General features: G+C 39.4%; 4 protein-coding genes across 20 annotated transcripts; 2 read left to right on the forward strand and 2 right to left on the reverse strand.

Moving 5' to 3' along the window:
* Nucleotides 1-68: 68 nt before the first annotated feature.
* SDG2 (SET domain protein 2) lies at nucleotides 69-11,250 on the forward strand. The gene is made up of 21 exons (NM_117606.5): nucleotides 69-386; nucleotides 542-2,674; nucleotides 2,749-2,989; nucleotides 3,149-3,205; nucleotides 3,658-4,740; nucleotides 4,960-5,330; nucleotides 5,410-5,943; nucleotides 6,022-6,122; nucleotides 6,615-7,554; nucleotides 7,646-7,717; nucleotides 7,872-7,982; nucleotides 8,059-8,159; nucleotides 8,499-8,598; nucleotides 8,718-8,813; nucleotides 9,031-9,198; nucleotides 9,285-9,410; nucleotides 9,570-9,623; nucleotides 9,747-9,994; nucleotides 10,078-10,186; nucleotides 10,271-10,573; nucleotides 10,662-11,250. Exons 2-21 carry the CDS (start codon nucleotides 662-664, stop codon nucleotides 10,839-10,841), a joined length of 7,008 nt encoding a protein of 2,335 aa, NP_193253.4. The 5' UTR covers nucleotides 69-386; nucleotides 542-661; the 3' UTR covers nucleotides 10,842-11,250.
* Nucleotides 11,251-11,486: 236 nt separating this feature from the next.
* On the reverse strand, nucleotides 11,487-14,713 carry FH3 (formin 3). 4 transcript variants are annotated; one of them, NM_117608.5, is given in 7 exon segments: nucleotides 11,655-12,155; nucleotides 12,218-12,500; nucleotides 12,581-12,815; nucleotides 12,885-13,090; nucleotides 13,161-13,623; nucleotides 13,703-14,186; nucleotides 14,300-14,422. In NM_117608.5, coding segments are annotated over 7 exon segments (2,294 nt in total). In that variant the 3' UTR covers nucleotide 11,655.
* Nucleotides 14,714-14,996: 283 nt separating this feature from the next.
* Nucleotides 14,997-18,189, reverse strand: BAM5 (beta-amylase 5). 4 transcript variants are annotated; one of them, NM_117609.3, is made up of 7 exons: nucleotides 17,958-18,189; nucleotides 16,980-17,381; nucleotides 16,718-16,882; nucleotides 16,372-16,635; nucleotides 15,943-16,152; nucleotides 15,633-15,872; nucleotides 14,997-15,549 (listed from the first exon to the last, which is right to left on the reverse strand). In NM_117609.3, exons 1-7 carry the CDS (start codon nucleotides 18,018-18,020, stop codon nucleotides 15,397-15,399), a joined length of 1,497 nt encoding a protein of 498 aa, NP_567460.1. In that variant the 5' UTR covers nucleotides 18,021-18,189; the 3' UTR covers nucleotides 14,997-15,396. The 4 variants fall into 4 exon arrangements, with proteins under 4 accessions (NP_567460.1, NP_001329368.1, NP_001329367.1 ...); NM_001340998.1 differs by having other exon boundaries at nucleotides 17,733-18,189; NM_001340999.1 differs by having other exon boundaries at nucleotides 15,000-15,549; nucleotides 16,980-17,835; nucleotides 17,958-18,133.
* A 1,822-nt stretch (nucleotides 18,190-20,011) lies between these two features.
* On the forward strand, nucleotides 20,012-27,839 carry ABCG41 (pleiotropic drug resistance 13; the record flags this gene model as incomplete). 11 transcript variants are annotated; one of them, NM_001341002.1, is made up of 27 exons in its annotated part: nucleotides 20,012-20,189; nucleotides 20,266-20,426; nucleotides 20,545-20,614; nucleotides 20,746-21,028; nucleotides 21,138-21,261; nucleotides 21,359-21,432; nucleotides 21,573-21,657; nucleotides 21,738-21,897; nucleotides 21,984-22,060; nucleotides 22,147-22,200; nucleotides 22,288-22,378; nucleotides 22,452-22,753; nucleotides 22,827-23,108; nucleotides 23,179-23,492; nucleotides 23,578-23,738; nucleotides 23,947-24,050; nucleotides 24,126-24,279; nucleotides 24,356-24,457; nucleotides 24,542-24,615; nucleotides 24,706-25,014; nucleotides 25,093-25,383; nucleotides 25,466-25,549; nucleotides 25,637-25,770; nucleotides 25,858-26,085; nucleotides 26,517-26,688; nucleotides 26,841-27,095; nucleotides 27,271-27,839. In NM_001341002.1, the coding sequence occupies 25 exons, from the start codon at nucleotides 20,611-20,613 to the stop codon at nucleotides 27,535-27,537; spliced, it is 4,185 nt and encodes a 1,394-aa protein (NP_001329360.1). In that variant the 3' UTR covers nucleotides 27,538-27,839. The 11 variants fall into 11 exon arrangements, with proteins under 11 accessions (NP_001329360.1, NP_001329364.1, NP_001329363.1 ...); NM_001341006.1 differs by having other exon boundaries at nucleotides 20,043-20,189; nucleotides 22,473-22,753; NM_001341004.1 differs by having other exon boundaries at nucleotides 20,022-20,189; nucleotides 20,266-20,614.
* Nucleotide 27,840: the final 1 nt, after the last annotated feature.

The raw sequence follows: 27,840 nt of genomic DNA on the forward strand, positions 1-27,840 counted from the left end.
AGTGTGAGAAAATAATTTCCAGTAAGCAAAAAAAAAAAGTATTAACACGACGGCTTCTTCTTTCAGCAAAAAAAAAAAAACATAAACGGAGAAAGAGAGAGAGAACGATACAGAAGAGAAGCCAAGGTCGCAGAGAGAAACAATACACACGGCGACAGATATATTTCCCGGCGAAACGGGAACAATAATATATACAGAGAGAGAGAGAGATTTAGTGAGAGAGCTTTCTAGGGTTTTCTTCTTCTCGATTTATCTTCCTTTGACCTCGATCTATTCCTCTTCCTTCTCCATAAATTTTCCCTTCTTCTCACCTTCATTCATATCTCTCCTAGCTCCATTCTAGGGTTCTTGATCCGTTTCTCTACCTTTTCGTTTTCTTCCTCCGGGTATAATTTCTTCTTCAATTCGTTTGTTTTCGCGTCTCTTCGTCTCTTCTAATTTCATCAATTTGGGTCTTGTAGGGTTTTGAGATTTTCTCCTTCGTCGGGTGAAGAAAACCCTACATTTTGTTTTGTCACTGATTGTGTTTTCGGTGTTTCAGGTTGTTTAATTTACTCCGGCGGGTGACCAAATTGGCGGTGGCAAAGTATGAGTATTGATTTCCCTGGGAAAGGGGAGAGTTAGGGAAGTTTGGGCTAGAGAGAAATTGGATTGGGTTTCCATGAGCGATGGGGGTGTCGCATGCATGCCTCTACTGAATATCATGGAAAAGCTTCCAATTGTGGAGAAGACGACTCTTTGTGGAGGCAATGAAAGCAAGACTGCTGCTACTACGGAAAATGGTCACACATCTATCGCAACCAAGGTTCCGGAGTCTCAGCCAGCTAATAAACCTTCAGCGTCGTCTCAGCCAGTTAAGAAGAAGAGAATTGTTAAGGTAATTCGTAAAGTGGTTAAGAGGAGACCAAAGCAGCCGCAGAAACAAGCTGATGAGCAGCTGAAAGACCAGCCACCTTCCCAGGTAGTGCAACTCCCTGCAGAATCACAGTTGCAGATTAAAGAGCAGGATAAGAAGAGTGAGTTTAAAGGAGGAACTAGTGGGGTTAAAGAAGTGGAAAACGGTGGAGATTCTGGGTTTAAGGATGAAGTGGAAGAGGGTGAATTAGGTACGTTAAAGCTTCATGAGGATTTGGAGAACGGTGAAATCTCTCCAGTAAAGTCATTGCAGAAGAGTGAGATTGAAAAGGGCGAGATTGTTGGGGAGAGTTGGAAGAAAGATGAACCTACCAAGGGTGAGTTCAGTCATCTAAAATATCATAAAGGGTATGTGGAGAGAAGGGATTTTTCAGCAGATAAGAACTGGAAAGGAGGTAAAGAAGAAAGAGAATTCAGATCATGGAGAGATCCCAGTGATGAAATTGAAAAGGGGGAATTCATCCCAGACAGATGGCAAAAAATGGATACAGGAAAAGATGATCATAGTTATATCAGATCTCGTAGGAATGGAGTAGACAGAGAGAAAACGTGGAAATATGAATATGAATATGAACGTACCCCGCCAGGTGGAAGGTTTGTGAATGAGGATATCTACCACCAGAGAGAGTTCAGAAGTGGGCTTGACAGGACTACGAGGATCAGTTCTAAAATTGTTATAGAGGAAAATTTACATAAGAATGAATACAACAATTCCAGTAATTTTGTAAAGGAGTACTCTTCTACTGGGAACAGATTGAAGCGACATGGAGCTGAACCAGATAGCATTGAGCGCAAACATTCCTATGCTGATTATGGGGATTATGGGAGTTCTAAATGTAGAAAACTTTCAGATGATTGTTCCCGCTCTCTTCACTCGGACCACTACTCACAGCATTCTGCTGAGAGACTGTACAGAGATTCATATCCATCAAAAAATTCATCTCTGGAAAAGTATCCTAGAAAGCATCAAGACGCATCTTTCCCTGCCAAGGCTTTTTCAGACAAACATGGACACAGCCCTTCGCGATCTGACTGGTCCCCACATGACCGGTCTAGGTACCATGAAAACAGGGATAGAAGTCCATATGCTCGGGAGAGATCACCATACATCTTTGAGAAGTCTTCACATGCTCGTAAAAGATCTCCTCGTGACCGCCGTCACCATGATTATAGAAGAAGTCCAAGTTACTCTGAGTGGTCACCTCATGATCGCTCTAGGCCTAGTGATCGCAGGGACTATATTCCTAACTTTATGGAAGATACCCAGAGCGATCGTAACAGGCGCAATGGGCATAGGGAAATAAGCAGGAAAAGTGGAGTTAGGGAGAGGAGGGATTGTCAGACTGGTACGGAGCTTGAGATTAAGCACAAATATAAGGAATCTAATGGAAAAGAGTCAACCTCGTCAAGCAAAGAATTGCAAGGTAAAAACATTTTGTACAACAATAGTCTGCTGGTTGAGAAAAATTCCGTCTGTGATTCATCCAAGATTCCAGTTCCGTGTGCAACGGGAAAAGAGCCTGTGCAAGTTGGTGAAGCCCCAACAGAAGAGTTGCCATCAATGGAGGTAGATATGGACATTTGTGACACACCACCTCACGAGCCTATGGCGTCTGATTCATCCTTGGGGAAGTGGTTTTATCTTGATTACTATGGCACAGAACATGGGCCTGCAAGGTTATCCGATCTCAAAGCTCTTATGGAGCAAGGCATTCTGTTCTCCGATCATATGATAAAGCATTCAGATAATAATAGGTGGGTCACTATTGAAAATGCAACATCTCTGCGGTCAACATGAATTTTCCATCAGTCGTGTCAGATGCAGTGACACAGCTCGTAAATCCTCCTGAAGCTCCTGGTAATTTATTAGAAGACATTGCAGATACTACTGAAGCAGTTTGTATTGAGCAAGGAGCTGGAGATTCCTTGCCTGAATTAGTGTCCGTACGGACCCTACCAGATGGTAAAGAAATTTTTGTAGAGAATCGTGAAGATTTCCAGATTGATATGAGGGTCGAAAATCTCTTGGATGGTCGTACTATCACTCCTGGCAGAGAATTTGAAACACTTGGAGGTAAAAGATGTACATATGTTTGCTTTCCGGCCACAAAATTGATGCTTTTCCAGCCCAAAATGATAGAACATATCGAGAGCATTTTTTTTAAACATATTTAGCTGATTTTATCCCGACACTTCTATGCCCTAAGATAAGCTTATTTTCATCACTTTGCAGAAGCTCTGAAGGTTAATGTTGAGTTTGAGGAGACCAGAAGATGTGTGACATCTGAAGGTATGTTTCGTTGGCACCATTTGCACTTTTGTAGCATGACATGATTTTATCTATCTGTTTCTATTCCTTTCTGGTAGTTTTCGCCCCCAACAATACCAAATTCTCCCCGAAGCAGAAAGCAGAACCAAACAAATGTTTATATCTACTTGTTATATATGTTTGTATCTATATTAGATCGTTTCTAGTGTTTGAAGTCGTGCAAATCTGGGCATTTGGCACGAAAGTATAGGGAAGTGTTTGATGTTTGTTAAAGATGTAATAACCTACTTGCCATATGATGGTTTGTGCATGAGCATGAAGATTCATTTAGACGACATCAACTTTGAATACTTCATAGCGTCTTGCATAGCTGCATTTTTTGCACAACTGTATTTAGAAGTTCTACTCTGGGATTTGCAGGTATCACCTGGCGTCACTATCCAGAGGCGAAACAATGGGATCTGATGGTTGAGGAGTTGTTGGGATGTTCCGCCCCATGAAAAGGGCGATCGAAGAATTTAAGTCAGACGATGCTTATGGTTCCGAGAGTGATGAGATAGGCAGCTGGTTTTCAGGTCGTTGGTCTTGCAAAGGCGGGGATTGGATAAGACAAGATGAAGCTTCTCAAGATAGATATTACAAAAAGAAAATTGTTCTGAATGATGGTTTCCCGTTATGCCTGATGCAGAAATCTGGTCATGAGGATCCTCGGTGGCATCACAAGGATGACTTGTATTATCCTCTCAGTAGCTCTAGGCTTGAACTTCCTCTGTGGGCTTTTTCTGTTGTAGATGAGAGAAATCAGACGAGGGGAGTAAAAGCTAGTTTGCTGTCCGTAGTTAGGCTGAACTCTTTGGTTGTTAATGACCAAGTTCCACCAATTCCTGATCCTCGAGCAAAAGTTCGTAGTAAGGAGAGGTGCCCTTCAAGGCCTGCTCGTCCATCCCCTGCATCTAGTGATTCCAAGAGGGAATCAGTAGAAAGTCATTCCCAATCAACAGCTTCCACTGGTCAAGATTCACAGGGACTTTGGAAAACCGACACATCTGTAAACACTCCTAGGGATCGTCTGTGTACAGTCGATGATTTGCAATTGCATATAGGTGATTGGTTCTACACGGATGGGGCTGGACAAGAACAAGGACCTCTGTCATTTTCGGAGCTCCAGAAATTGGTGGAGAAAGGTTTCATTAAGAGCCACAGCAGTGTCTTCAGGAAATCTGATAAAATCTGGGTCCCTGTTACTTCTATCACAAAATCTCCTGAAACCATTGCCATGCTTCGGGGGAAAACCCCAGCTCTGCCTTCAGCTTGTCAAGGCCTTGTTGTCTCAGAGACTCAAGATTTCAAGTATTCTGAAATGGACACAAGTCTAAACTCGTTCCATGGTGTGCACCCTCAGTTTCTTGGTTATTTCCGTGGGAAACTTCATCAATTGGTTATGAAAACATTCAAGAGTCGGGATTTTTCTGCTGCCATAAACGATGTTGTAGACTCTTGGATCCATGCAAGACAGCCTAAGAAAGAGAGTGAAAAGTACATGTACCAATCATCAGGTATGCATAACTACCAGAATTTAAACGTGATCCTGTCCCTCCTATTAACTAGTACTTTCTTGTTGGCTCAGTTTCCTTTAACTTATTGGTTTCTGAACTTGGGTGGTTGTCTCCTTCTTTTCTTCAGTCCTTCTAGGTTAACCTATGTTCAATTTGTGCATCTTAATTTTTTTTTAACATTTTTCACTCCTCGGTTTTGCTTTGGTTCATAAACATCAGAATTGAATTCTTGCTATACGAAAAGAGCTCGCTTGATGGCTGGTGAAAGTGGAGAAGATTCTGAAATGGAAGATACCCAAATGTTTCAGAAGGATGAGTTGACATTTGAGGATTTATGTGGGGACTTAACCTTCAATATCGAAGGAAATAGATCTGCTGGCACCGTGGGGATTTACTGGGGTCTGTTGGATGGCCATGCATTAGCACGGGTGTTTCATATGTTGAGATATGATGTAAAATCACTTGCATTTGCTTCCATGACTTGTAGACATTGGAAGGCCACTATTAATTCATACAAAGATATTTCAAGACAAGTTGACTTATCTTCTTTGGGTCCCAGCTGCACAGATTCTAGGCTCAGGAGTATTATGGTGAATACTCTATGCTTTCCGTTTACATAATTTGAGGTATATTAGTATTTTCATTATTTGACATGACATTCTCTTGCAGAACACTTACAACAAGGAGAAGATAGACTCTATAATTCTGGTTGGTTGTACAAACGTGACTGCCAGCATGCTTGAGGAAATTCTTCGTTTACATCCCCGTATATCTTCTGTAGACATCACAGGCTGCTCCCAGTTTGGAGATTTGACAGTGAACTATAAAAACGTAAGTTGGCTCAGATGCCAGAATACTCGATCAGGTGAATTACATTCCAGGATAAGGAGTCTGAAACAGACTACAGATGTTGCTAAGTCTAAGGGTTTAGGGGGCGATACAGATGATTTTGGTAACCTTAAGGATTACTTTGATCGAGTAGAAAAGCGAGACTCAGCCAATCAGTTATTCCGGAGAAGCTTATACAAACGCTCAAAATTGTACGATGCAAGGAGATCATCTGCCATACTATCCAGGGATGCTCGTATCAGGCGATGGGCAATTAAAAAGTCAGAACATGGGTATAAGCGAGTGGAGGAATTCCTTGCTTCAAGTCTTCGAGGCATAATGAAGCAGAATACTTTTGACTTCTTTGCATTGAAGGTGCTTTCTGGTACTTGTGTCTGCTATCTTTTCTTTATCACCTGTTAAAAATTGATCCTAATGTATTGTTGGTATCAGGTTTCTCAGATCGAGGAAAAAATGAAAAATGGTTACTACGTTAGTCATGGTTTGAGATCTGTCAAGGAGGATATCAGCCGGATGTGCAGGGAAGCAATTAAGTATGATTTCTTTTTCCTCTGTCTGAGTGGCTTCTTTTAGTACATGATTATGCCAATAACACTCAAATAGTTTTTCTTGCAAATTATGGATAAGCAATATGCTGAATGATTGCGGATGTTCTTTCTGGGTTATTGGTTATCATTAGGAAACTAGTCAATATTCGTTTTTTTGCCATGTGCTCTCTCGGTTTCTTGCCCTCAGTTTGTTAGGCTGTAGGATTGCTTATTTCTAATTGTTATGCCTTTGCCGTTGAATGATTGCTTTCATTGACTCCTAGTTGTTAAGTAGAAGGTAATCTTTTGTAAAAAAGGTAAAATTTAATTTTTCATTTCCTGTACTACTAGTTTTGTAATTTTTCTTCTGACTCTCTTATGTATCCAGGGGGGAGGAATAGAGGGGGGCTCGAAAGACATGAACCGAATCATTGCACTATTTATTCAACTTGCCACACGTTTGGAAGAGGTCTCTATGATTACTTCTTCATATGGGAGAGATGAACTAATGAAATCATGGCAAGATGGCTCTGGGCTCTCATCAGCCACTAAGTACAACAAGAAGTTGAGTAAAACAGTAGCTGAAAAGAAGTACATGAGCAGGACTAGTGACACATTTGGTGTAAATGGTGCTTCTGACTATGGAGAGTATGCATCTGACCGAGAAATCAAAAGGCGTTTGTCTAAACTGAATCGTAAATCGTTTAGTTCGGAAAGTGACACATCTTCTGAACTTTCTGACAATGGCAAGAGTGACAACTATAGCTCAGCTTCGGCTTCAGAAAGTGAATCGGACATCCGTTCAGAAGGTCGATCACAAGACTTACGCATCGAAAAATACTTCACAGCAGACGATTCTTTTGATTCGGTGACCGAAGAGCGTGAATGGGGTGCACGCATGACCAAAGCTAGTCTTGTGCCACCTGTTACTAGGAAATATGAAGTGATTGAAAAGTATGCAATTGTTGCGGATGAGGAGGAAGTACAACGAAAGATGCGGGTTTCTTTGCCAGAGGACTATGGTGAGAAGCTTAATGCACAAAGAAATGGCATTGAAGAATTAGATATGGAACTGCCTGAAGTCAAGGAGTATAAACCAAGAAAGCTTCTTGGCGATGAGGTTTTAGAGCAAGAGGTTTATGGAATCGATCCTTACACCCATAACCTCTTACTTGATTCAATGCCTGGAGAATTGGACTGGTCACTGCAGGATAAACATTCATTTATAGAAGATGTAGTCTTACGGACCCTGAACAGGCAAGTTCGGCTGTTCACTGGATCTGGAAGCACCCCTATGGTATTCCCTTTAAGGCCTGTGATTGAAGAGCTCAAAGAGAGTGCTCGTGAAGAGTGTGATATACGAACAATGAAGATGTGTCAAGGCGTCTTAAAGGAAATAGAAAGTCGTTCTGATGATAAATATGTTTCTTATCGGAAGGTATAGCTTTCTTATTCTTTAACAGGAATCCATCAGTATATTTACGATTTGTTTGTTAATCTGCTCTGTTACTGCTTTTTTGTCCAAGTAGGGCCTTGGTGTTGTGTGCAACAAAGAAGGTGGTTTTGGAGAAGAAGATTTTGTTGTTGAATTTCTTGGAGAGGTGGGTCTTTAGCTTTGCAATTTTATGTTTGTCAGTTACTCAGCTGCAGCAGAAACATTTTCTGAAGTTCACTAGGCGCACTATGCTTAAATATTGAACATTTCTCTTAAAGGAGGCTCTGAACAGAGATTCTGACTTGTTTTGGATATTTTAGGTTTATCCTGTTTGGAAGTGGTTTGAGAAGCAAGATGGGATCCGTTCCTTACAGGAAAACAAAACTGATCCTGCACCAGAGTTCTACAATATATATCTTGAGAGACCAAAGGTATGGAGAAAATATGATGTTTGGGCATGTATTTAATATCTTAGACCATTTTCTTACTTTTTATGATGCACGGCAGGGTGATGCTGATGGATATGATTTAGTCGTTGTTGATGCCATGCACATGGCTAACTACGCAAGTCGAATTTGTCACTCTTGCCGACCTAATTGTGAAGCTAAGTAAGTTAAATTCTTCCCCTTCATTCAGAATTTTGGACTCAGGGAGCAGAACCAAAACAGCTGTTTTAATTAGTTTTATACATGATGCATGCATAAACTAGCCTGCCTAAGTACGCTCAGATCAATTACACATATTAAATGATTATTTAGAAATATTTCTATTGCTTATAATTGTATCTTCTCTGCTCATTCATACTTGGTAAGTCTCATTCATTTCTTATGCATACATACATTTTCAAAAATGTGGAGTGAAGAACTCTCTGATTCTTTTGCTGTTTTCATATCCGTTAAATTGTAAACAATTCACTCATTTTCCCCTTTGTTATCTGGTGCGTCCAGGGTTACTGCGGTGGATGGACACTACCAGATTGGCATCTATTCAGTACGCGCTATTGAATATGGCGAGGAGATAACTTTCGATTATAATTCTGTAACTGAGGTCTGTTCTTTGCTCTCCCTTCTTTTATGCAGTTCTACCGTAGGAAAGTATTATTTCGTTGGGTCAGTCTTTATGTTTCCACTCCACTGTCTAAAGAATGATTCTTGTGTATACGACAGAGTAAGGAAGAATATGAAGCGTCTGTTTGCTTGTGTGGTAGCCAAGTATGTCGAGGCAGCTACTTGAATCTCACTGGTGAAGGTGCATTTCAGAAGGTACTAGTGCTGTTAACAAATATATGACTATATTTCTTTTGTCAAAGATACATGAGAGTAATGATATTGACTCTGTTTAATGGAGTTTAAATGGCTAGAGGTTTGTTGTATGCGCTTGTTCAGTAATAAGCTAAACAGTTCCGTTGCCAAAGTTTAAAAAATCCTTTCTTTTGTCTTGTGAATGTCGATTTAATTTTCTGAACGATATTTGTAACAGGTGTTGAAGGATTGGCATGGTCTGCTGGAACGACACAGACTGATGCTGGAAGCTTGTGTATTGAATTCAGTTTCAGAAGAAGATTATCTTGAGTTGGGAAGAGCTGGACTGGGAAGTTGTTTGCTTGGTGGGTTGCCAGATTGGATGATTGCTTATTCTGCTCGTCTGGTTAGTCTTGAATCATTTTATGTTAGTTTGTCACATCACTAATGATGGGATTGCAACTTCTGACCGAATGATTCTTGTGCATAAAGGTCCGGTTCATCAATTTCGAGAGAACAAAGCTACCCGAGGAAATTCTTAAGCACAATCTAGAAGAAAAGAGAAAATACTTTTCAGATATACACCTTGATGTTGAGAAAAGTGATGCTGAGGTTCAGGTGAGACTATGCTCTTCTTACCGTTATACTGGTTCTTTCAATCTCTCATACCTTCTGTGCCTCAGAACTGGGTTTTAGCTTGGGGTGTAGTAGAAGGGGGTTTTCTTTTTTTTCTCCAACTCTAATATGCTTATTGTATCTCTAACTTTGATGTGACAGGCTGAGGGTGTCTACAATCAGAGGCTTCAGAATTTGGCTGTTACACTTGACAAGGTGACTACAATGTCTCTTCATAAATTCAAACATAATATTGCTTTGCTTTGCCTTCACACTTTTTGTGCAATTTTAAAATGTTTTTCCCAAACGAAGGTAGTCTCTGATTAGTGTTATACACAGGTGCGATATGTTATGAGACATGTGTTTGGGGATCCAAAGAACGCTCCTCCTCCGCTGGAGAGGCTTACTCCTGAAGAAACAGTGTCTTTTGTTTGGAACGGGGATGGCTCTTTAGTTGATGAGCTTCTTCAGAGCCTGTCACCGCACCTTGAAGAAGGCCCTCTTAATGAACTCAGATCAAAGATTCATGGCCATGATCCATCTGGATCTGCTGATGTTTTAAAGGAACTTCAGAGATCGTTACTTTGGTGAGTGCACCTATCATATTACTTATGCTTGAAACACTCTTATGAAACAGTACACTCATATCGAATACTGTCTCCCCATGAAGGTTGAGAGATGAGATCCGAGATCTCCCATGTACATACAAGTGTCGGAATGATGCTGCAGCTGATTTAATTCACATATATGCCTATACCAAGTGCTTTTTCAAAGTTCGGGTAAGTCGTTTCGTATACTTTTGAGTGACGAAAGAATGAATCTTGTTGAACTTCTTCTGACAGATGGGTCTTGATATGTTGCAGGAATACCAGTCCTTTATCTCTTCTCCTGTACACATTAGTCCGTTAGATTTGGGGGCTAAGTATGCTGACAAGTTAGGTGAGAGTATAAAGGAGTACCGGAAGACTTATGGCGAGAACTATTGTCTCGGGCAGCTAATTTACTGGTATAACCAGACAAATACTGATCCAGATCTTACATTGGTGAAAGCAACCAGAGGTTGCTTGTCTTTACCCGATGTTGCTTCCTTCTATGCAAAGGCCCAGAAACCATCGAAGCATCGTGTATATGGCCCAAAGACGGTGAAAACTATGGTTTCACAGATGGTAAATTTCTTTCTTTAACGCACTTCTAGATTGTGTTTCATCTATCTTTTCACTGTCCATGACATGTTTAATTTATCTGTACGTACAGTCTAAGCAACCTCAAAGACCGTGGCCAAAGGATAAAATATGGACGTTCAAAAGCACCCCAAGAGTATTTGGAAGCCCGATGTTCGATGCCGTCCTTAATAACTCATCATCACTAGATAGAGAACTGTTGCAGTGGTTAAGAAATAGACGGCATGTCTTCCAAGCGACATGGGATAGTTAGGTAAAAAATCTTCTTTATTATTTAGCAGGTTGCCCTTTTGGGAAAGCGAGAAGTCGGGGCAACACACAGTTACTATAAATAGTCTCATATCCATGAACAAAGCCATTCACTGCAAAGGTCCTCAGCTTTCCCCTCATTCTTGTGTATAGCTCTTTGCCATATATGTGATTTTGGAACTTGGTAATAACTTTGGGTTAGGACCATTGTTATTCTGGTTAGATTAGGCTTACATAATTTTCAGAGAGGAGAATCATTTGACTAGGTTTCTCTTCTGTCTTTTTTTTTTTTTTTTTACTTTAGTAATAATAATAATAGTTAATGTGTTCTTGTTCCTAATCTATTAAAGCTTGGTACCGAGATAAGAAGTGAAATAGAATAATTCAGTATTTTGATTCAAGCATTTTTTTTCAAACTTGGCTCCGAAAACCTTCTCCTTTGAGCCAATGATCTCACTCTTACAGCTTAGAAGCCTTGGCCAACATGGTGGCTCTTTCACAGCTTGAATCAAGGTTTTGGCTCTATACATATCTATCTCTCTTCACATCTCGCAAAATCCAACCTATATACAACATTGAGTCGTGTCCTTGTTTTATTTAAGATTCAGAAGACATAAAAGAAAAACTTCTTATCAAACACTATTTTTTCCATCGAAATCTAAAAATGCGTATCATCATCTATCTTTTAATTCACGAATAGGGAAATAGTTTTACAAATATACGATTATATAGATTTTCAAGTAAACAGAGTAATATCGAACATCTTTGGTCTTCAAATTAGCTACAAACTCACTAGTAACGTTAGTGAAATCAAAAGACTACGAAGGTGAACTATCCTCTTCATCGTCTGAATCATCCGAACTATCCATTCTTCGTTCAGCAATCGCTGGAAACAAACGTTGTCGGAAGTCCGGAGACGGTTGATTACTGTCCGAAGTTGTCATTTCGCTTTCCTTCTTACCTGAATGGTTCGTCGTCTTTGTAGTTTCCTTAACTTCTCTGCAAACTTTCTCCAACATTATCAAGAAATCGCGCACTATAGCGAACAAACGTAGTCCTTCGTTTTTCGCAGACTTCCCATGGAAATAATCAGCAGAGCTTTTCACCAAAACCATGATTCTCTCTTCTTCTTCCTTCAACCATTTAAAATCAGCATCTGCACGTTCTATAAATCCAGCTAATGCTCGTTCGAAATCGCTCTCTTCATCCATTGTTTTCAAAAACTCCCTCGCATTCGTAAGTGAACCGCTTATATTCGCCAATGTTGCAGCCAAACCATCAGCGTCTATGATGGCTGCTCTCTTGACATCTTCAAGCTCTGTCGTTAACCCCGTAACCACTTGAAGACCCGTGCTGCGGTAACGTCCACAGATTGTGGACTAGAATCCGCGTTTGAATCATCGGTTTTAACGCTTGAGAAGCTTCGGCTCTGAAGGCGAAGAGCACGAACGCCTTCAGAACGAATGATCTCAAGAACAACAAAATGTAAAAGTGTAGTTTTGCCATCAGTTCCTTTCACGTCAGAGAGCTTCAAAAGAGTATCGAGCTTGAAAGCCTGCGCATCACCGCGGAAAGTTCCAACATTCATTCGATTCCCTGTCTTGAGAACTGCCTCTAGTAGTTTTAAAAACAGTCTGCTGTTTCTAAGTTTCTTGCAAGCCACCTGACATAAACAAAGACACAGTGATATTAGAATAGTGATGGTAGATTCTTGTTTTCAAGTATGTTTGGTCAGTGACTTACCTCGAGAGTTCCGAGAGCTTCTTTGAGTCCAGAGACTTCTTCTTGAAGTGAGATCATAAATAGAAGTGACTCTATACGTTTAAATGCAAAAGGTATATCAACAAGAATTTTCAAGAACCGCTCCGCGGGCCAAGTAAGTGAAGATCTCCCGAGTATAGTCTAAGTTTGAGTTCTTCTTCTGAAGTTGGAGCCATCTTCAGCAATGTTTGTAGAAGCTCCACTGGGAGCTCATTACCTTATGACACAGAGAAGAAAGAAACTTTAAGTCCTTAAACAAAAATGGTGAAAGAGATGGTGAATTTACCTTCTTTGATGGCATCAACGACTTCCTCTGTTGTTACATTCAGAGCTCGAAGAAGAATAGATAAGTTTTGAGCTTTCCTAGTGTCAATGATCTGTATATATTGTAGAGGAGATTCGCGTAACGACGAATCAGTACTCTTCTGACCATTCTTGTTTTTGTTCCCATCGTTGTAACCGAAAAGCGACTCCATCGCCTCTTCGTTGAACCTGAAAGCAGAACGTTAAGTTAACCAAGTCCGGAAACAATTTTAAAGAAGTACAAGATTCAACTCCTTACTGGAATGAACCGGCGCTAATCTCATGCCAAACCATTTTTTGATCAGGGTTAGCCATTTTATCCCAAAAGAAAGGCTTTAGTTTTGTTTTTGGAGCTCCAGTCTCAGAATCAACATCAGATGCATCTCCAGAGGAAGTGTTTCCTTGACGTTTTGGAGCCGCACCTTTAGGAGGTGCAGGTGGAGGACGAGCAATTTTAGGCGGTGGAGGAGGTTGTGGTTTAGGAGGAGGAGGAGGAGGTGGCTGTGGAGGTGGAGCAGCAGCAGGAGGTGGAGGAGGTGCTGATCTTCCCGGGGGAAGCTTCAACGGAGGAAGTCCAGCTGCCGATGACGATTCAGCCGTTGAAAACTCATGACCATTTCTCTTTAAAGATACTCTAGAAAGAAACGACCTCTTTTTCGAACTAGCAACACTAAACATTTTCCGGCTCGTGCTTGCGACGGTGGGAGAGTTCTCAGTAGATCCTGAAAACAATGAGTTACATTGTCCAATGAGTTTACCAAAACATGAATCCTTTTAGGCAAAATGCTAAGAGAATCATACCAGTTGATAAACGTAGAAGTGGTCCTTCATCTCTAGGTCCATCTCTAGAACCAACCGCGTTGTTGCAATTGCGTTTGAAGCAACACAAGAACATCAATGCAACAAAAACAAACGTTAAGACAGCGGTAGAAGCAACCGCGATGATAAGTTTCATCAAGATATCATCCTTCTTCTCCCGTTGTGGAGGAGGACGAGGAGGACCCGGAACACTTTGACTAGGAGCAACAACACTCGGTGTCTCCTCACTTGGGCTGGGACTCGATTCATCCGGTGTCTCAGCTGGAGGTTCATTTGGAGAACTTGCAGGTGCTAACCAATCATAACTACGAGGATTCGGTGCAGGACCTGGCGCAAAACTTGGCCCAGGTCCTGGCGCGAAACTCGGTGCAGGACCGAAAGCTAAATTTGGAGCAGAGACACTAAACTTTTTTGGATAACTGATCAGCTTCCTTCTCGGATTTTGATGAATCCATGTTTGCTCTGCCTATCAGAAAATGACATCAAAACCAAAAGAAGCAAAATGTGAGGAAATACAAGAATAGCTTCAAAACGTGTTTTCTTGAAGAACAAGAAAGAGAACAACGAGAATGAAATTACCACATCTTCGCCATAAACAGAGAATCGTAAGAGATTTAGACCGCCTCGAGAGAAAATCTCCTCGGAAACACAAACGAAAACAACGAGAGAGATCGCCAAAAACGCTAATCTCAATCTCCCCATCAACTTGCGTTTCTCATCTCGCGGAAACACCGAATAAAGCTTCCGTTCGAATGATTTTTGTGGGAACGGCGAAATTTGCAGAGCTTGATCTTCGCCGGAGACAAACCGCCATGCAGAAAAGCTCCGAACGCTTTTCTACGGCGCCGAACAATCGCAAACACAAACGGAATATTGGAAAAAATGTAATTTGGAAGCAAAAAATTTGAAAAACGAAAGAGAAAGCTCTGTTTCAGGAAATGTTTTCCTTTTTTTTTTGAAAGAAAGCTTTTTTTAGATGTTGTGACTTGTGAGTTAACAGAAACGAAGATAATTTGTACATGTCTGTTAAATTGGTTAATCTCTTTAGTTGTGTTGTCCTATTGAAATTTGTTTATAATGTTTTTTGGGATAATTTCATTACGAGTCTACGACCAATAAAAATATTTTATAAAATGATTTATTTCCAAACATTTTCTTGGATATTTACAAATTTCAAGTACACTTTTAGTTGAGTTTTGTTTATTTCAATAAAAATGGCTCGACATAATAAGTGAGAAATTTCTGGTTTCTGACTAAGAAATTTATATAAAAAACAAATTAATATCCAACTTCAAATTAGCCATTAAAAATATATAATCTTAAATTCTTTACAACCTTAAAAAGTAATATATATATTCTGGCAATACAGTGACAATGATGCATTATTTTACTGGCAACAGTTATTTATTTTTACTACACATACTTTTTTTTATTACGCAGACTAATATTCAACCAGAAATACACACTTCACAAAATACATAGCAACCCCGTACGTTTTATTTCTTATGGTACACCCAAAACACACAACGAAACTCAGACTCATTTAAGAAATTTTAACCTCTTAAAGTTGCAAATGCCTCTTCTTATTCTCTTTATTTATTATCTTCTTATTCTTACTTCCTTGATTCTTTCCCTTACTTTCTTTGTGATTAGACGATCGATCATATAAAATATAACTAACCGTCGACCTTCAAATCGGTTTCAGAGTCCCACTTAAATGCTCCACTTGGCTGAGCCGCGTCGGCGATATCCTCCAGCGTCAGCTGCGAATTCGACGTTTTCAACGGCACAATCTCATGCCCGTACTTCGCTGCGTCTCCACAATAATCCTTATTCGAAAAAAACATAGAAGTTTTTATTACATAACAAAAGAGCAAAAGAAAACAAAATGTCATTTGGTTTGATGTCTTACTTGATCAGCGTGCATTTTCCTCACCAACTTCTTAAACAGCTCAAAGTTGTTTTCTTGAAAGACAGTATCGGATAACCGAAGGTAAGTAAATCCGTACATTCTAAGCTTCGGCTTACCGTTTGGGTTAACCCCGTTAGGCCTCGCGTTAAGAAGAATCTGATTGTAACCTTTGGCTCCATAGGTCTCTAATGCGTTCTCACCCGCAACTTCTATACCTTCTTTCCATGCCTTGCTCAGTACCTATATCAAATGAATGACTATTGAGTAACCTTACAAATCTCTTCTCTTCGGTGCAGTTCGTTTAAATTACCTCTTGAACAAGTTCTTGAGGAGCACTTAGGGCTTCAGCTGTATTGTCGGTATCTTTCATCTCAAGGCAAGTGAAGTTGAGAATGCCGTAGTGTTTTGAGAGCATCCGGGCGATCGGACGGTAACCATCTCTCTTGAAAAGGTTGTAATATCCAGCAGTCAACTCCGCAGCGTGGCTGTGGTGGTTGTACAACCAGTGAATCCCAGAAACCTACCACATTCACATACTCAATTTAGACTCATCTACACAAGTTACCTTGCGAGACAAGTTAACTTCAACTATTGTTCTAGATATCCCGTATTCAGTTTAGTCTTCTAGTGTTATGAAGAAAATCAGTTCACTCTTTAGCTCAAGCATTTCGTTTGTTAGGTTTCGTTTTCTTTTAATAATTAGGTTTTTTTTTCCTACCCTATATGTTTATAGTAATACCTTGGCAGCCAAGTTAACTTTAAGTCCAGCAAAGATCTTGTTGGCTTCTCCTAAGATCTGATCTCCATGAAAAATTAGTTTGTTCGAGTACCATGTCATGAAAAACTTCCCCTTCTCCGAGACATAAGTCCCATCCTTCTTGAAAAATCCAGTCTCCTCCGGCTTGTCATTGTATTCTCCGGCGTCCTCTGGCAAGTCCCACTCAGGGTGCCCTGCTTTCGCCGCCGCTTCCTTGAAATCTTTCTTCAAGTACTTGTCATAACACTAAAATCACCAAAACGCACCGTTTAGTGAGGGACAAAAATCATAAAAACAAAAGAAGTGTAACTAAATTTACAAAACTAACCTGGAATTCTCCGATGCCGGGAAACACCCAACCTTGGCTTTGGGGGTAAGAAGGATAACGTAGTTCACCGGCCGGGCCAAGTCCGACTTCGATGTCAACAATCACCCCAGCTTCTATCAAATCCGCCATGTTTTCTTTGAAGCTACTCATGTAATCACTGTACAACTAATGGAAAAAACAAAAGTAGTAATTTGTTTATTTCAACTCTTTTTTTTTTTGGTCAAAAACATGCAATATGTGTACTTTTCTTGAAGTTTACTACCTGAACAGCGGTTCTTCCGGCAAATAGGGGAAGATTATCAACACCGATTGAGAGATACTCGATGTCTCTAGTTCCTTTACGGTTAGTGTAGTAGATATCGGGATCATTGTCACCGACATCGCGAACCCATTGTGGGATCGGGATAGTAACGATGTCGCCAACGTTTCCACCACATTGGTGAAAAGACATGATTGCTTGGATTTTGAGTCCCAAACGTGCGATCAGCTGGAACAGCGTTTTGTAGGCCGTCCAATCATATTGTTTGGGACCTTTGGATTCTATGATTCCCCACCAAACATCGACCATAACGCCATCAACGCCAGCTTCTTCTTTGAGACGTTTAAGCTGCGTTTCAAGCGTTTCTGGGTCCGCAAATACATTTTCCACATTCACAACTCCCAACTGTCACATTCACAACATATTTTCATTGATAGTTATGATCAAAGACATTGTTGAGAAAGAACAAAAAACCAAAAAAACATTTTGAACCATTATATATGCATAAATGCGAAAATGCACATTATTTAGCGTGTGAAAAGATATATAGAATTACAAACTATGTAATTGCTAAATCACATATGATGGTGGCTATGTCATTCAAAGAATTAGATTTATATGTTCCCTTGTCTCCGTAAATTCAAGTCTCGGACTGAAAGTCATAACTAAATGATAGGAAATATTTTTGGCAAGATCTAGTATAGTCACTTATCCTTTGTACGTTTATAATCAAAGAGTTCTGGCCGAAGCACATACAAATTTCCTCCAAGATCTAGTATAGTCAGCTTATACTTTTAATCAACACTCAGACTAATGGGGCCATTAAAGGGTCCTTGCCTTTCGCCACTGGTCCAAGGCGCTAGGTTGTTAAAAAAAAAAAGTTATTTGCATACACGTAATAAAAAATTCATGTATTATAGTTGAACTCTTGAAACATTAGCCAAAAGATGTTAACTCAAACAGTGATCGACAGTGAGTTACCGGAAGCATAACGTAAACGGGAACATAATTAAGAAGAAGCTTCTCGTTGTAATTGGTAGCCATTTTTCTTCTAAATACAAACAAAGAAAGAACGTCTTTTTTTTTTGTTTTTTTGTTGAGAGAGTGTTGTAGGAAAATATAAGCAATATGAGTAGTAGATGAAGCTCACATGTCTCTCTTAAAGAAAGCTCACGAGCTCTTTATATAGAAGTAGATGATATTATGCGAGTGGTTGTGATTTTTGTGTACTGATCTAAAACGACTGGTGCTCTGTTTTCAGCGGTCCATTTGAGGATTGTATAATGACTTTATTGCCCTCTGTTTTTGGCGTCTTCCTTGTCCTCTTTCGTCATTTCCTGAGATTCTTTGGAATGATACCTTTTTCTATAATTGAGGTTCACCGATTTTGATTTCCGACACTGATTGTGTTGTCGCCACTCGCCGGCCTTCTTTTTGTTTCTCCATGTGTTGTTTTTAAGCACGTGGAGTAAATGCAAATGATATTTGTTCATGTCTGTATTCACCATTCAAATCTTGTTACCTTAATAAGTAAGCTCAATGTCAAAATTTACCTTAGTGTTGATGTCTTACAACTTGAATATTATAGTAGGTGGATTATGTGGATGTCAAAAATTTGGTGTGATGGATTTTATAAATCGTGAAAATAAACTGGAGTCCAAAATCTGTAAGTTACTAAGTTGAGCTAAATGAAGACTGAACAAAAGGGAATCAAGAGAAAACAACAAAGTGAAAGAGTGATCTTATTGATAATGTGTCAAACAAATTACAAAGAAAGAAAAAAGATGTAGGTAGAGTGACTTTCAGAAAAAATAGTGAACTTTACCTCCTTGTTATCTTTGAAATTGAATGGGCTTCCGTTGGATTAGGTTCGTGAGGGTGTGTTTTTTTTGTCGACAATTTTATTAGATTGACTCAAATAAGCCAATGTTGAGAAATATTGTTTGCAAATATAATAATATGTGTTTGGTTCAATATTTCGTGCCAAATAATCTGTTTTAAAATTTCCACGAGTTAAAGATAAATCAAAATCTGGATAATAATTCGGTTTGTGTTAAATCTGAATTTTTCAGAATAGTTGACTTATACTTCAAGTTAATTTGAGTAATTATATATATATATATAAAACTTACCGGGGAATTGTAAATAACATCACACAATACGTTTTTTTTAACATTAAAATACGATTAAACTCGACATAGATTTGTTGATCTACATGTTTTCTCTCTCTTCTCTCTCCTCATCTTTCAGAGAGAGCAAACCAGTTTCAGCTTTTCTGGCCGGCAATGACTGGCTTTATCAGCAGTGTTTGGTCGGCTTCTACTCTGGCATCGCTGGCTTCCTTAGAAGCGTTGGTTGGCTCAGCTTCCGGCATCGACCGGCTACTTTCAGCGGTGGTGGCTGGCTTATCTCCCGAGAGCAAGATATCCTCTTTTTTGTTTCGCCGGGCTTTTCTCCGGCGTCTTTGGCCGGCTTTCTCTCCGGTTTCTTGACCGGATTTAGATTTGTTTTGTTTTTTTTATCTTCTGCCTGTAGTTTAAAGATTGATGAACCCAAGTTAAAAAGATGTTGATTGAAGAAGAAGAGGAAGAAAAAGAAAAAGAAGAAGAAGAAGAATAGCACTTCGTGGAGTCAAATTCTCATCCAAGGTACAACTGAAATTTCGCCATTAATCCTTTGGGCGACGAGTGAGCTATGCCAGTTGAACAAGTTTTCCGGTGTTTCAGCCGGAATTGAAGCTTCTGACGGCGACTCCCTTCTCTTCCAGTTCCTACGTGTCCTTCAAAATGTTTTCCACTGACACGTGTTTTCTATGCGGCGCACAACAATCACTTGTTCTCTTCCTTCAGTTTAGGGTTTATTCATTTGAGCTTTTGGGAATTTTTTTTTTTTTTTGGGCTTGTTTATTTCAGTTTTTGTGAATTATTGGCCTGTTAATTTTGGCTCTATAATATTAATAAAACACACTTGTGATAGAAAAAAATACGATTAAACTCATCTGATTGGACTGTTTATAATATTATAAAAGCCAAAAACTATTTTGAAACTGTTGTCGCGTCATCAATTCTCACAGTGTCGGCGTCAGCGAATAACACTGTAAACGCGCGCCAACGATTCGATTGCATATGATTCTTCCTCTGTAAATTGTAATGCAAGCTAATCTCATTAATCTCTGACATGCATCAAGTATTTTGTGATATCTCATCTTCCAGAGTACGTGATCTTGAAGAAATTATCCATGTGATTTCTCACCCATGCATTGTTTATTCATTCGTCTACCTCACTGCAGCTTCGATTCGATCAGATTCACAAATCTCAGGAACAAATTCGTCTACCGAAACAGATAAAACGCACATAAAGTGTTCGATGGAATGCCTCACAGAAAGCCAATAAGTTGTGTGTCAGTATGAATCCGTTCGCACATTGTGAAATCAGTTCTGACATTGTTTAGTGAGTTGACTATTGTCTAAAAGATCTCTTCGTTGATTTTATTTACTTACTTTAATGAATCACCAGTTTTTTCAACGCTTACCTGATTTTTCACTAGTTTATTCGTTCTTTTGTTCAGTTTTTCTCTCTGTACAAGACCGGATTCTATGGTTATGATCACGTGGAGCTCGCGTGATATTAGTGTATGCGTAAGTTTTGTTCAAGTTATATATATAAAACTCTGACTTCATTAGCTTCTTCATTCATGTGGAGTTTTGCTTGCTTCTCCTTGTTGTTATTAGTTTCTTTGGCTGCTTTTACCTGACAATGGCTCAAACAGGTGAAGATGTTGACAAGGCAAAGTCCTTCCAAGTTGAGTTTGCTTGTGGAAATGGTGTTGATGATGAGGAGAAGCTTCGGTCGCAGTGGGCAACAGTTGAGAGATTACCAACTTTTAAAAGGGTTACTACTGCTTTGTTACACACAGGAGATGACTCGTCAGATATTATTGATGTTACTAAACTTGAGGATGCTGAGAGACGGTTGTTGATTGAAAAGCTCGTCAAACAAATCGAAGCTGATAACCTCCGTTTACTCAGGAAAATAAGAAAGAGAATCGACGAGTAAGTCACTACATAATCTCTTTTTTTTTTTGTTTCTGGTGTTAGTGACCTTTTAATCTGTTTGCATGTTAGTGACCTTTTAATCTGTTTATAACATATATGATTGTAGAGTTGGTATAGAGTTACCAACGGTGGAAGTGAGGTTCAATGACCTCTCTGTTGAAGCGGAATGCCAAGTAGTTCATGGAAAGCCTATCCCAACTCTTTGGAATACTATCAAGGGCTCACTATCTGTAAGTACTCAAATGTATTTGCTGCTTCCATCTGATTACGAGCGCTTTTCTGCTTTCCATGTTCTTTATTCACGCTTTTCCGCTTTCCATGTTACAGAAGTTCGTTTGTTCAAAGAAAGAAACCAAGATAGGCATCTTGAAAGGAGTGAGTGGAATTGTAAGGCCTGGAAGGTAATTTTTTCAAGAGGCATATCTTTAGTCCCTTAAGTTGCATGGAAGAAGAAATGAAAGATCACTGGCTAGTTTGTGTAGCTTTTTCTAGAAAGTAATTTTCATTTCAGAGTTCAAAAGATGTACTGGTTTTCTTGCAGAATGACATTGTTGCTTGGTCCTCCTGGTTGTGGTAAAACCACTCTTCTACAAGCACTTTCTGGAAGACTTTCCCATTCTGTAAAGGTTTGACTAAAATACATAGGACTGTTGAACTAACATCGAATAATATATTAAAGATCACAAGGGTTATCTTCACTCTACAGGTTGGAGGAAAAGTAAGTTATAATGGTTGCTTACTTTCAGAGTTTATTCCAGAAAAAACGTCAAGTTATATCAGTCAAAATGATCTACACATTCCAGAGCTGAGTGTGAGAGAGACTCTCGACTTCTCTGCGTGTTGCCAAGGCATAGGAAGCCGTATGGGTGAGGACCTGATTTGTCATATTCATTCAAAATGGAGGGTATTTTTGAACTTAGTTCACATTAACAAGCTATGGTGTATTCCACAGAAATTATGAAAGAGATCAGTAGAAGGGAGAAACTAAAAGAAATTGTTCCAGATCCTGATATAGATGCTTACATGAAGGTGGTTTGATGCAAGAATTATTTTCTTCTTAAAACACTATTAAAAAGTAAGCAATCTCAAATTTTCCTTTACCTTTGCTATTACAGGCAATATCTGTTGAAGGTTTGAAAAACAGTATGCAAACTGACTATATTCTAAAGGTATTATGCTTTCAGGGTTGCTTTTCTAATCTTCTCACTAATTATCTTCACGCTGCGTATAAAATAATTTATGAATCTATCTTTCAGATCCTGGGACTCGATATCTGTGCAGATACACGAGCAGGAGATGCCACAAGACCTGGAATATCTGGTGGCCAAAAGAGGAGGTTGACAACAGGTACTTTCACTTTCTTACAGCTTCTCATAGTTTTCTGATCAGAGCTTTTAAATATCTATGTCGACTATTGTAGGTGAAATTGTTGTGGGCCCAGCTACTACTCTGTTAATGGATGAAATATCGAATGGTTTGGACAGCTCAACTACGTTCCAGATAGTGTCGTGCCTCCAACAGTTGGCACATATAGCTGGAGCCACCATACTGATTTCACTTCTTCAGCCTGCACCAGAAACATTTGAGCTTTTTGACGATGTGATTCTTTTGGGGGAAGGAAAGATAATTTACCATGCTCCAAGAGCTGATATCTGTAAATTCTTTGAAGGTTGTGGATTTAAATGTCCAGAGAGAAAAGGCGTTGCTGACTTCCTCCAGGAGGTATGGGAATCTATTTGATCATTTTCCTATCTATTTGATGGAGAACCTTATCCTTCACATGCCTCTGTTCCAGGTTATGTCTAGAAAAGATCAAGAACAATATTGGTGCCACAGAAGCAAGCCCTACAGTTATATATCTGTTGATTCATTCATTAAGAAGTTTAACGAATCAAATCTTGGGTTTTTGCTGAAAGAAGAACTGTCAAAGCCGTTTGATAAATCCCAGACTCGCAAGGATAGTCTATGTTTTAGAAAATACTCACTCAGTAAATGGGAGATGCTTAAAGCTTGCTCAAGGAGAGAAATTCTTTTGATGAAACGGAATTCTTTCATTTACTTGTTCAAATCTGGACTGGTACGTTCTGTTACACTGGCAAGGTTTCCTTATCATGTACCAATGTATGCTAACCTTTTTCTTTATGCAGTTAGTGTTCAATGCGTTAGTCACAATGACCGTTTTTCTACAAGCTGGAGCTACGAGGGATGCTCGTCATGGGAATTATCTTATGGGTTCTATGTTCACTGCTCTCTTTAGACTTCTTGCCGATGGGCTTCCAGAACTCACTTTGACTATCTCCAGATTGGGAGTGTTCTGCAAACAGAAAGATTTATACTTCTATCCTGCTTGGGCATATGCAATTCCTTCGATTATCTTAAGGATACCTCTTTCGGTTCTTGATTCATTTATTTGGACAGTACTGACATATTATGTCATTGGTTACAGTCCCGAAGTCGGAAGGTAAACAACTTTTACAGATAACTTCAACTATGAATTCAAATTTAATAGAGCTAATTACTTAATGGTAAGTGTTACTTTCCTTCAGGTTCTTCCGGCACTTCATTATCTTACTTACATTCCACCTTTCATGTATATCAATGTTTCGCGCTATAGCGTCAATCTGTCGCACATTTGTTGCTTGCTCAATTACTGGAGCTATTTCGGTATTGCTTCTCGCATTGTTTGGAGGCTTTGTGATTCCAAAATGTAAGTTTGCTGTAACTATGTTTTTATCAAGTTATGCTTCTACAAATTTGAAATATTATTTACATCTATATGCAATATTATTATCATACATCCACCATGCATGTTAGCAAGTTTTAGTGTTGATTAAAACCATGCACTTGTGAGGATATTTAGGCATGTAGTATATAGGATTTGTTTACAGACTATTTATGACAATGCTCATTTTCAGCATCCATGCCTACTTGGCTGGGTTGGGGATTCTGGCTTTCTCCCTTGTCATATGCTGAGATTGGTTTAACCGCAAATGAATTTTTCTCTCCACGGTGGAGAAAGGTAATAATTCTTCAGATGACTTTCACACAAGTCTCGGAACTCTAGTTTGCTCATCTGCTTTTAATTTTGCTATAGTTAACCTCTGGCAACATTACAGCCGGGGAACAAGTGTTAGATGTCCGTGGATTGAATTTTGGTAGGCACTCTTACTGGACAGCTTTTGGTGCTTTAGTTGGGTTTGTCTTGTTCTTCAATGCCCTCTACACGTTGGCCCTGACATATCGGAATAGTAAGTTCACTATTGAAATGACTTTATGAAGTGCTATCCACCTAAATTATTGACAAGATTATCTCTTTAAGTTAAGATCCACAAAGATCCCGTGCTATTGTCTCGCATGGGAAGAACTCTCAGTGCTCAGAAGAAGATTTTAAACCCTGTCCTGAAATCACATCGCGAGCTAAAACAGGTATCTCTCTTCATCATCCTTTTATTTTTGAGCAGGTGTGGTGAGTGGTGACCGTATCCCTTCTAAAAATATATCTTTTCACAGGAAAAGTTATCTTGCCTTTTAAGCCACTCACTGTCACATTTCAAAACGTCCAGTATTATATTGAGACTCCTCAGGTAAACATTGTTTAAGATCAGTATGAATATTTTGAGATAATAAATTCTCAAACAGAACGCAAGTTTATATGCGACTCACTTTCCTCTTAGGGGAAGACACGGCAACTTCTCTTTGATATTACAGGCGCGTTGAAGCCCGGTGTTCTCACATCTCTGATGGGTGTCAGTGGAGCAGGGAAAACGACTCTTCTTGATGTCCTTTCTGGAAGGAAAACCCGCGGTATCATCAAAGGAGAGATCAGAGTAGGCGGGTATCCTAAGGTTCAAGAAACATTTGCACGAGTATCAGGTTACTGTGAACAGTTTGATATTCATTCCCCTAATATAACTGTGGAAGAGTCTTTGAAATATTCTGCTTGGCTTCGACTCCCCTATAACATCGATGCAAAGACCAAGAACGTAAGTATTCACACTCAAAGAATTTACTACAAGAAGCTGGAAGCAACTTATCTAACTATATTTAGGATCTGGCTTTAGGAACTCGTCAAAGAAGTCCTCGAGACAGTTGAGCTTGAGGATATCAAAGATTCCATGGTGGGACTTCCTGGAATAAGTGGTTTATCTACAGAACAACGCAAAAGGCTGACAATAGCCGTGGAACTTGTTTCTAACCCTTCCATCATATTTCTGGATGAACCTACAACAGGGCTGGATGCAAGAGCCGCAGCCATTGTTATGAGAGCTGTGAAAAATGTTGCTGAGACTGGGAGAACAGTTGTTTGCACGATCCACCAGCCTAGCATAGATATCTTTGAGACATTTGATGAGGTAAAATGGCTGAAATCATTGATTTAACCACATTAATCTAAACTTTGATCCCCCTAGCAGCTTCTTATTCCCTTAATTGCAGCTGATCCTGATGAAAGATGGGGGACAGCTTGTCTACTATGGTCCTCTTGGAAAACATTCAAGTAAGGTTATCAAATACTTTGAGGTCAGTTTGTCTACAATACTAGACTAGTTTCATCTCGGCTGGGTTCTTAGAAAAAAAACTAACACTTAGAGTTCTATTTATTAACAGAGCATCCCTGGAGTTCCAAAAGTCCAAAAGAATTGTAATCCAGCCACTTGGATGTTAGATATTACTTGTAAATCTGCAGAGCACAGACTTGGAATGGATTTTGCACAAGCATACAAGGATTCAACTCTGTACAAGTGAGTCTTTATGCAGCAATCCTCATAATGTTTGTATGTGTGCGTCAAACTATCGTTCTTAGTGCCTGGTTTGGTCTTTTTGTGCAGGGAGAACAAAATGGTGGTTGAACAACTGAGTTCTGCGTCTCTGGGATCAGAAGCTCTGAGCTTTCCTTCACGTTATTCACAAACAGGTTGGGGGCAACTAAAGGCTTGCCTTTGGAAACAACATTGCTCGTATTGGAGAAACCCTTCACATAATCTCACTCGCATAGTCTTCATATTACTCAATTCTCTGTTATGTAGCCTTCTCTTCTGGCAAAAAGCTAAGGACATGTAAGTCTCCGCTCCCCATTTTGAAGTATGATTGTTTGCAATCAAATTGTGGAATCACTGGCTTTCTTTTTTTTTCTGGGGTAAAGCTCGAAACTTAAGTTCTTTAACTACGATTCAGTAAACGTAACTTCTCATAAATTAGAGAGTATGCTGTCTTTTTAATAGAATTAGTTTTTTCATGATGGGTGAAATACATATCATAGTAAGACACCCGTACCAAAAAGTTCAGGTTCCAAAACTCATCTTGTTTTCTGAATCTCACGGATATGCAATAAACAAGGATTAGGTACTAGAAGGTTTCCCAAAATGTTTTGCTTACTAAATCTACACAACCTTAGTTTGATATTCTATGGTTGTAAGTCTTCATCAATACTACCAACATTTCACACTGATCAAATGTTAATTAATATGAGTGTCACTTTACTTTGCAGAAATAATCAGCAAGATCTTTTTAGCATATTTGGCTCAATGTACACTATAGTAATCTTCTCGGGAATAAACAACTGTGCGACAGTTATGAACTTCATTGCAACCGAGCGCAATGTTTTCTACCGTGAAAGGTTTGCGCGGATGTACTCCTCATGGGCGTATTCATTTTCTCAGGTTTAAATTTTTTCCATTTGTAACTTTGGTTTTGTCGACTTTTAAGAAAAACCTTATATAGCTCGTCTCTTAGGCTTCCACTCATATTGGATGGATACCATCCACTGGCCAAATTTCTCTATACATGATTCAGGGGCCTAATGTTTTTGCAGGTCCTAGTTGAGGTTCCATACTCACTACTCCAGTCTCTACTATGTACGATCATTGTATATCCTATGATCGGCTACCATATGTCTGTTTACAAGATGTTTTGGAGCTTGTACAGCATCTTCTGCTCGTTGCTTATCTTCAACTACTGTGGGATGCTTATGGTTGCTTTGACGCCAAACATTCACATGGCATTGACTTTGCGCTCAACTTTTTTCTCCATGGTGAATCTGTTTGCTGGCTTTGTCATGCCAAAACAGGTAACCCCTTATCTCTGGCTCTTCTTTTACATACAGCCAAAATCCAAAGTATATATCATGGAACCTGTGGTCTTAGAAACTTATTGCATCAATAACCAAGAGATATGTCAAGTCGAGCTAAGTCAGAATGTTGTTGCATTGCATGGAAATGAGAAAAATGTAATGTTTTCCGCAGAAAATCCCAAAATGGTGGATATGGATGTACTACCTGAGCCCTACATCGTGGGTGTTGGAAGGATTACTGAGTTCGCAGTATGGAGATGTCGAGAAAGAGATAACAGTATTTGGAGAGAAGAAGAGTGTTTCAGCTTTCTTGGAGGATTACTTCGGCTACAAACATGACTCCTTGGCTGTTGTAGCGTTTGTCCTCATTGCTTTTCCTATCATCGTTGCTTCTCTTTTTGCCTTCTTCATGAGCAAACTCAATTTTCAAAAGAAATAGTTCTTTTTATTTTTGTCAGTTAGGCTTTTCTTTCTCTTATGATATCATCATAAACGTTTTACATTTTCTCTATCTGGTCTCAAAAATGGGCAATTGTGAAGCACACAAAGAACAAGTTTTGAGAATTGATTCCAGCAGCAAAAGATGATCTTTTATTACATATAACAACATAACTAGAAAATTCTTGAGAGGTGGCTTGGTTTTGTTGTTTATTCAAAATGCGGTATGGACCATACCGTATGGTCTAAAATGTTCGACGTAACGATTCCAACGGAATTGGCTCGAGAAAGCAACCCCTATTTG

This window comes from Arabidopsis thaliana, chromosome 4 (genome assembly GCF_000001735.4).
Source record: "Arabidopsis thaliana chromosome 4, partial sequence".
NCBI lineage: Eukaryota > Viridiplantae > Streptophyta > Magnoliopsida > Brassicales > Brassicaceae > Arabidopsis > Arabidopsis thaliana.

Coding starts and splice junctions, on each gene's coding strand:
- SDG2 (NM_117606.5), top strand. CDS start 662: ATGAGCGATGGGGGTGTCGCATGCATGCCTCTACTGAATATCATGGAA. Junction 5,944..6,021: donor TTGACTTCTTTGCATTGAAG/GTGCTTTCTGGT, acceptor TGTTGGTATCAG/GTTTCTCAGATCGAGGAAAA. Junction 9,411..9,569: donor AAAGTGATGCTGAGGTTCAG/GTGAGACTATGC, acceptor TTGATGTGACAG/GCTGAGGGTGTCTACAATCA.
- FH3 (NM_001340997.1), bottom strand. CDS start 14,422: ATGGGGAGATTGAGATTAGCGTTTTTGGCGATCTCTCTCGTTGTTTTC. Junction 14,187..14,302: donor TCTCTGTTTATGGCGAAGAT/GTGGTAATTTCA, acceptor ATTTTCTGATAG/GCAGAGCAAACATGGATTCA. Junction 13,091..13,160: donor ATTAGCGCCGGTTCATTCCA/GTAAGGAGTTGA, acceptor TTCTGCTTTCAG/GTTCAACGAAGAGGCGATGG.
- BAM5 (NM_117609.3), bottom strand. CDS start 18,020: ATGGCTACCAATTACAACGAGAAGCTTCTTCTTAATTATGTTCCCGTT. Junction 15,873..15,942: donor CTCAAGAACTTGTTCAAGAG/GTAATTTAAACG, acceptor CATTTGATATAG/GTACTGAGCAAGGCATGGAA. Junction 15,550..15,632: donor GGAAAATGCACGCTGATCAA/GTAAGACATCAA, acceptor TTTTCGAATAAG/GATTATTGTGGAGACGCAGC.